Source organism: Haliaeetus albicilla, chromosome 11 (genome assembly GCF_947461875.1).
Source record: "Haliaeetus albicilla chromosome 11, bHalAlb1.1, whole genome shotgun sequence".
Taxonomy (NCBI): domain Eukaryota; kingdom Metazoa; phylum Chordata; class Aves; order Accipitriformes; family Accipitridae; genus Haliaeetus; species Haliaeetus albicilla.
The window spans coordinates 26,136,340-26,144,436 of NC_091493.1; the positions used below are offsets into that span (position 1 = coordinate 26,136,340).

The window sequence follows — 8,097 nt, forward strand, 5'->3', positions numbered from 1 at the left end:
TATGAGGTTCCAGAACCAGAAGTGGTTCAGCAGTGTATGTTATATCATGCTGTATGTGTTGGATGCCCTCAGGATCACCTGGCAGAGAAGCTTGTCTCTGGTTTTGGTGGTGGACACTTACCTGCGCTGATGCTTTTCAGAGGCAGGCATTCAGTGACCCTTCAGAAGTACTCGCCCCAAAGATTTTTGAGGTGGCAATGACCTTTCTTTTTGGCCCTTCTGTGAGTAGCACCAGTTGCATTTCATCTGTTTTGTGAAAAACAGTTCTTTCAAAGGTCGTCTCCAGTGTCTAGCAAAGCCCTTGTGAGCTGTGTTGCAGCAGTGCTCGTTTGCTCTTTTTTGCTCCTTTTTTTTTTTTTTTTTTCCTTGCCGGCTGCTGGGTGTAGAGGTTGCTGAATCCCAGAAGAGCCTGCCAGCAGAAACGAGGTGAGAGATGAAGTGACTTGAGGGTCACGTTGTGTGTAAGGGGCAGACATTGTAGCTCCACAGTCTGGCCTTAGTTGTATGTCCACAAAATTTAACTTGCCAAGCTAAACACCCAAGATAGCTTTTGCGCCACACTTCTACAGCAGGTAGATGAACTCTTGCAGACTGACCTTAGCAAAAAGCTGCTTTTCATACCCCTGACCCATTCCTTTTGCTTGGCTGTCATTCTCAGCAGGAAGGTACTTGCTTTAGCCTGTGTATTGTGGAGATCATGATAACATGCAAACTAAGCAGGGAAATTAGCAGTTAAAAACTTTTCCCCTAACCCAGTAAACGTGCTATATTAAAAAGGTAGTTTTTCTTCACAAAATCATAATGTGTTTCCTATAGTTGTCTTTGTTTTCTTGAAGCCTATTTCACAAAGTTACGACAGAAATGGCAAATATAACTTGCCTATGCCAAACCCATCTCAGCCTGGGAGGCAGGTTGGGGCTCTGATGTTGCGCCAGGAACTTTTCCTTTAAGGGACTGTGAAGCAGGAACGGGCTCTCCGGGTCACGTAGGTAACATGTCGCCGCCAGCCAGATGGCTGCAGAGAGCAGCTACTGCAGAAGGAAGCGGGTGTGCTTGTATAACCATCGCTGAGCCGAGCACTTGCCTTTTTCTGGGGCCAGGTTTGGCTTTTCAAACCTCTTCAGATGTGTTTTTCTTGAACTGACTCCAGCTGAAGCAGAGCACATGGCTGGCTGGTGGAGGTCTCTTCTGTGGTGGGAGCAAAGCCAGCTTCCAACTGAGAACGCAGTGTGAGCTCATCGTTAGTGGGGTTTGATTCAGCTGTGCCCCGCTCCGTCCCTGCAGCATGGACCAGGCTGCTTCCCTTTCTGCTTTGAAAGGCCAGTCAGGCCCTCTGCTCCCCGCAATAGATTTTTGAAGTGGGATCTTGCCTTCTGTGCTCAAAGGCTCCTGGGCCGCAGTCCCCAGTGTCAGATCACACTGCCTTTGCCCACGCTTAAAGGGATAGAGGTGAGCAGGTCCCTCCTGTTTGTGCCCCCACCTTGGTCCTCTCTGATACCCCTCTTCATGCCCTTGGTCTTCTGCCTCTCCTAGCTCTGTTGGTGCTGTGGAGCCAGGATGGTGCCCGTGAGAAGGGCCAGAGGTGGATAACCACCAGTAAGTGCCATTTTCTGGTCGGTGTGGCATTTCCACAGCTGGCAGTGTGGTCAGTAAATGCATTGTCCTGCTGAACTGGCTTTGGCTGAAGGCCCAGGATGGGCAAGAGACCCTACAGTTAAAGGGTGTGGTGGTGTCTTTCATCTCCTGTGTGGCTTTTGGGCTGTTCCCCATCCTCACAATGAAAATCGTCTCCCCTTCCACTGTTCCCCCTCCTGCCTACCCCCCTAGAAGGATCTTCTGATTCCTTCAGTTACCAGGAAAAGTCATTAGCATCCCGCTGGGGTAATAACCCTTCCCTTTTTATTGCAAGGAAATAAAAAACTATAAATATGGCATTTCACCAGGTACTCCCCCTCCTCACACAGCTGCTCCATCGAGCGAGCCCTTGCCGAAAGGACACCCCCCGCAGGATGCGGGATGATGCTGCGGGGCCCTTTGGCTTGGTCACCCTCAGCCAGGAGCCGGGGGCGGAGCGGGGCGGGGCGGCGCGGCTCGGCTCGGCTCGGCTCGGCCCGCCCCGCTCCCAGCGCCGCGCTGTCGCCTCATGGAGCCGCACGGGCCCGGCTGCCCCGGCAGCGTCCTCTTCGGTGAGCGGCACCGGGGGCCGCGGGCGGGCGCGGAGGGGGTGGTAGAGAGATTTGTGGGGGTGGGAGAGAGACACGTGGGGGGTAATAGATGGGTTGGGGTGGTGAGACATGGCCCGGCGGGTAATAGACCGGGGCCAGGAGAGACACGGGGGGGTGGAGGGGGGGGGTGTAAGAGAGGGATGGGGGTAAGGAGACGTATGGGGGGAGTAATAGAGAGGTGGAGGGGCTAGGAGAGACACGTGGGGGCAATAAATGGGGGCAGGAGAGATGGGGGAAGAGAGAGGCTTTGGCAATAACGAGGACGGCGTGGAGGCAGGAAAGACACATGGGTTGGGAATAGATGAGGAGGGAAAACACGTGTGGGGGGGGGTAAAGAGTCCTGGTGGCAGCAGACACACACACACACGAGGGGAGGGGGACACGTGGGTCTGGAGAGACACGTGGAGGGCATTACTGAGCCCTGGGGGGTACTAGACGGGGGGGGGGGAGGGGGGTTGTGGGCGACACTGGGGAGAGACCTGTGTGTGGCTGGGGCAGGGGGAGAAGGGGACCAGCGAGGCCCTGGAGTTTGTGGGGAGGGACATGTGGTGGGGGTCCTGGGGCGGTCTGGGGAGAGCCGCGTGGGGTCTTGGGGTTCTTGTGGGTGCAGGAGGCCGGGAGGGGCTGGGAATAATGGGGGCGGGGGGGGAGAGGTGACAGCTCCACGCCAGCGCAGGCAGCAGCCCCGGCTCTCGCCGGCCTCTCCCGTTCCTCCGGTTAATCCCCCGCGCTCCCACGTCAGCGTTTCGTGGGTGCCCTTCGCGGGACGGCAGAGCCGCGTCCCTCCTCCCTGGGAGGGGTTTCGGCCGGGGCTGTTAAACCCCCACAACACGTGGCCCTGCGCTGCTCATAAACGTGTGTGCAAGCAGGCGTGCGCACGCGTGTCCGGGGCTGCTCCCGGCCCACGGCGCCGCAAACATCGCGGCTCGGCAAACGCTTCTGTCGAAAAGGGGAGTGGAGCAGCAGCCCCCCAGGCCTTTTATGCACCTGGATTTCGGTCCTTGCCCCGGTGAGCTGAATACAGAAGCGCGGTGAGGGAGAGGTCCTGCCCTGGGCGGTGTTTGCTGAGGCTAAGTCCTCTCTCTCCGTTGCAAATGCCGGGTCTGGTATGCAGGGCTCAGGTCTGTGTTTTTCCGATCTGCTTCACATTGGTGAATCATCCCGCAATAAGCAAACACAGCCAGGGCGCTCTGCCTTTCCTTCCTCCCCACGGTTGGCTGAATCCTGATCCTAAGAGCTGAGGACGTAATTTTGCATCTCCCTTGTTTTTGCAGCTCTTTGGAGAAGTACGTAATAAAATATGTCTCGAGACTTGTCTTGAGGGACTCCAGCCCCCTGCAGCCTGGCCCAGTATCCTCCCCTCACGTTGTCTCTCATCACTCAGGTCTCATGCTCCGTGTCTTTGCCTCCACGCTCTCACCAGAGCAAATGTTTCACTGACGCTGAGGAGAGCAGAGCTGCCTTTCTGCCTGCTCCCTCTCCTGTTGTCCACAGCAGTGCACCTTGGCTCTGCTGCTCTCTGCAGGGGCTGAGCCTTGCCCTGGCTGCGCCCGGGGGCCTTGGGTGCCCCCGGGCACTGCTTCCTAGCAGCCTGCTTTGGGGATGCCAGGTTTTGTCCCTGTATGGTGCTGAGCGGGGTGCACAGTTCTTGGGGACACTTTATCCTGGAGCCCAGGGTGCCCTGGCCTGAGGCTGCTCCTGAGCATGAGAAAATAAAGTGGTTTAGGGATGCTGTGTGCGTGCCCGGCCAGGGCTTGCCCTGGGAACCCTTTGCCCACGGTGCTTGGGGCTGCATAATGGCCGCTGCAGCTTTTCTCATCTCCTATTTCCAGGCTGCGAGCTCACTGCCAATACCAAATCCTACACGTTTCAGGTGGACGAGGAAGATGACTCCGACCACATTTTGGCCCTGTCTGTGGTAAGAGAATTGAGGATTAACTGTGCTTGTCCTCTTCCATAGTGGCCCACAGCCTCACCCCCGCTTCACAGGCTCATTCCCCCTTCCCGGGCCAGGCTGGACCAGGGGACTCCCTTGGCTGAGGTCTTGGCACTGGCTGCTCTCAGGGCAGGGCATGGGGCTATCACGTTTATCCATTGCACAGAAATGCTTGAGCAAAGCCAGTGGTGGCGGGAGGCTGCTCAGCAGAGGACTACTCCAGACATGGGGTAAAGGAAGGTATTTTTTCCTTGTATTTCACCTTGCTGGAACCTCCCACTAGAACATGCCCTTCACACCAGCTGGGTCTCTGGCTTGTTGCTTTCCAAGCCCAGGTAGGTGCAAGGCTTCATGACTGGCTCTCCCTGGGGGTCACTTTCTGTCCTGGGAGCACAGGACCTGCCAGCATGGATCAGATCAGCAGAAAATGCAGCCCAGGTGCCATGTCTTGAGGCAGTTGCAGGAACAGCTGTCCCAGCTAGGAAAGACACAGAGCATCTCTGCAGGCACTAAGGGGGCAATTGCTGCAGGGGATGCTCTGTGCTCTCCCTGTTTTGGGAGCAGCATCCTCACACCTTGCATGGCAGCTGGACTGGTAGTATTGCTGTGGGTCACTTGTCCCATGGAGACCCATAGCTGCCCCTGCTGTGTCCCATGGGAGAGCAGGAGTTCACAATCTCTGCTCCCGCCCAGGTCTGCCTCACGGATGGTGCCAAGGACGAGTGCAATGTGGTGGAGGTTGTTGGACGAAACCACGAGAACCAGGAGATCGCTGTGCCTGTGGCAAACCTGAAGTTGTCATGCCAGCCCTTGGTAAGAGGTTGTTTTGAAGACTCAGGTGGGATTGGCTGCAGGGAACTGGACATCTCTGGATGTTTGTGGACCTTTCCCCTAGGATCCTGACCATGAGCTCACGGGGAAGTGCCCTGGGTAGCCTTGGCTTGGCTGCAGATGCCCCCAGAAGGACATGGTTAATTGGGCCACGTGCTGTGCTGGGGACTGCAGGACATTCTGCTTTTTGCCTCTGCCCCTAACTCAGCTCCATCTCTGTCTCTTTGCAGCTGAGTCTGGACAACTTCAAGCTCCAGCCTCCGGTGACCTTCCGCCTGGCAGCGGGCTCTGGCCCAGTACACCTCACCGGCTGGCACCGGATAGGTTAGCACTCATGCATGGGGAAAGGCTTGGGAGAAGCGAGAGGTTTGGAGGGGCTCTCTCCAGTGTGAACACCAGCTGGGGAGCCCCTGGGAGATGTGCTTGGTGCTGCCCAGCATGTGTGCTCAGTGCCTCCATTGTGCTGGTTCCCCAGGGGGCATCTCTGTGCAGGAATTCCTTCCCTGCCATAAAGCCTTGCATGGGAAAAGGGGTCTGGATGACCCACACTGTCCCCTTTTCCCATGGCTGGCTGTCACCATTGCCCTCTGAGGCCTCCCTCCAGCTGGGATACAGCTTATTGCCCGCAAGCTGCTGTTAAAACTGCTCCAGTGCTCCTTGGGCTGCTCTGCTCTTGGGGTGTCTGGGGGGTCAGTGGTATTTGCCAAAGACATATGTTGGTAAGTAACAGAGTTATTTGTATGTCCTAGTGCACAGGGAAGATGCTTCCTTTGAGGAGGACGATGACTTGTCTGAGGAGGAGGAGGAGGAGGAGGAACTTGCTCCTATCATGCCAGCCAAGAAATAGAAGAGGAACCAGTAACTTATCTCTAGGCAAGGTGAGGGGCCAGGAAGCCTTGGTGGAAGGGTCTGGGTGGCTGCGACGCTGGTGTGGCAAGTGTGGGTGGAAGCTGCCCTGCTGCAGGAGACTGCTGGTCTCAGTTTGGTTCTTCCTCCAGGTACTCGCTGGGACTTCTCTCCCTGGATGGCTTTTACCTCGGACACCTCTTGCCAGGACCTCAACATTTGCTGCTTTGGTTTTTTTTGCTTTTTTTTTTTTTCTGTTTTAACTTTTTGGGGAGCAGGGGCTGCTCCCAGCACTGGGGTGTCTCCTTTCCCACAGCCCTGGGAGGTTGATCCCAAAACTGGATGGATGCTGCTGGTATATCTCCTCTCCCCCCATCCCTGTGCTGGGAGTCAGGGATGGAGGAGGTGATCCTTGCCCTGTGCCTTTTTGCTGTCCTGGACCTCTGCTCTGTGCACCCCCTCTTCCTGGCTCTAAATACCCAGTCCTGGCCCCTTCCCCAGCAGATGGACAGTGGTGGGACAGGCAGTTTCACTGATTCTAGTGTGTTTGCTTTTCTTTACTCACAATTTGTTGGTTTTTATGCACTTGGAAGTGTGAAACCGGGGCCCAGGCTGTGTCCTCAGCTGCAGTTATGGTAGGGTGGGAGCTCACAGCTTGTCTGATGTGGGGGGAGGTTCTGGGTCACCCTGCTTTGTAAAGAACTGTTTTTACACTCTGAATAAAGGTCTCTCAGGCATCAGGGCTGGAGGGGGATCTCTGCTGGCTACCAGGTTCCTCCCATGCACATTTCAGTGGGAGATGCTCCTCCATGTCCAGTCCCTGACACTTGCTTCCCTTGGTGATGCTGTGGAGCTCCCAGGAGGGACTCGGGGGCTCCTCTCTTTCCCCTGTGGGCTCTGCGTGCTTGTGCCCTGCAGCTCAGCGCTGCATCCAGGCTACTGAGGGAAGAGGCAGAGTTGCAGGCAGCTCTATGGGGCAGGGAGCCAGATTCACATGTGCTCCCAAAGGTAATCCAGCCATCAGCAACACCCCCCTGGTTTGGGCCACATTGACCCTGGTGCTGGACACTGTCACAGCAAGGTCCTCGCTTGTGTCCTGCTCTCAGCCCAGCAGTGCCCTGTGGAGGGGTGAAACACCAGCACCTGCAGGCTGTGGGGCAGGTTTGAGCTCTGACCTTTGTTGAGGAGTTGTATTCCCCCGTGTCTGGGTACTTGGAGAGGGTTTGATCCTTTCTGTGCTTCAGTCAGGTGGCACTTCTCGCGCCTGGGGGCTGGTCCTGTCCTTAAATGTTTCTCTGGTGGTTCCCCTGCATCCCATCTTGGATCACTGGCCCACGGGTGGATGCCTGTCCCAGCCCTCCTTGTCTGTGACACTGGCTGTTATCCCTGAGAAGCAGCATGTACTGTTCTGCCCTGCTGGCTCTGTCGGTGCCCTGGGACCGTGAGTTTCTCAGTTGTGTGGACTCCGGTAGGAAATCCTCCAGGGCAGATCCTCAGCTTGGGCTCCATCCTAGGTCGTGAGTGGGGCCGTTTCTCTCTGGGGCCTGTGCAGCTCCTTCCCACCTCCCCACTGTTCTTCCTGCCCCAAACAGCCCTTGATCGGCTCCCCTTGACCAGCACAGAGGGAGGCTTTGATGTCCCTTGCAGCAAAGCGGGGAAAGGACCCTTGGCATCCCAACCCCGTGCCATGGGACCCTGCCTGCCCGGGAGGCACCAGAGGACGGAGAAGACCCGGCCGGGGGCAGGTGAGCCCCCTGGCTTCTGCGTGGCACCCCGCAGCAGCGCGGGGGGAGGGCGCCGGCGGGTCGGGACAGGCAGCGGCCTTACCCCGGTACCGGCCGGTGGCGGGGGCCGGGGGGGGTCCCAGCGCGGGGACCGCTAGGTGGCAGGCGGGCAGCGCGGCGGCTCTGCGGCCCCGCTCCCGGCCGGGGGGACCGGGGTCCAGCCAGCCGGCCCCTGGCCTCTCCTCGCCTGCCCCTGCCTGGCTGCCCGGTCCTGCCATGAGGGCACGCTCTCCGGGTCCGAGCAGCCCCTGGGATGTAAAGGGCATCCAGCGTTCTGCTCCTGATCCGGGTTCCCGGGTGGAGCGGCGTGCTTGGGTCTGGTCCTGCGGGGAGGATGGGTGCCGGCTGGGAGAGGTCGCGTCCCTAGGGAAGTATTGCTCGTCCTGCCATCCCAGGGCAATAGGTGCCCGGGGCTGGCGGGTTGTGCCCATGCCCACAAGCACTGTGAGATCGCCCTGCAAATCTCATTGCCCTG

At 57.8% G+C, this 8,097-nt stretch overlaps 1 protein-coding gene across 1 annotated transcript; it reads left to right on the forward strand.

The window, feature by feature from the left end:
• The first annotated feature begins 1,994 nt into the window (after positions 1-1,994).
• On the forward strand, positions 1,995-6,578 carry NPM3 (nucleophosmin/nucleoplasmin 3). Its single transcript, XM_069796819.1, is given in 7 exon segments — positions 1,995-2,070; positions 2,073-2,186; positions 4,058-4,143; positions 4,855-4,974; positions 5,223-5,316; positions 5,742-5,870; positions 5,991-6,578. Coding segments are annotated over 6 exon segments (573 nt in total). The 5' UTR covers positions 1,995-2,009; the 3' UTR covers positions 5,840-5,870; positions 5,991-6,578.
• The last annotated feature ends 1,519 nt before the right edge of the window (positions 6,579-8,097 follow it).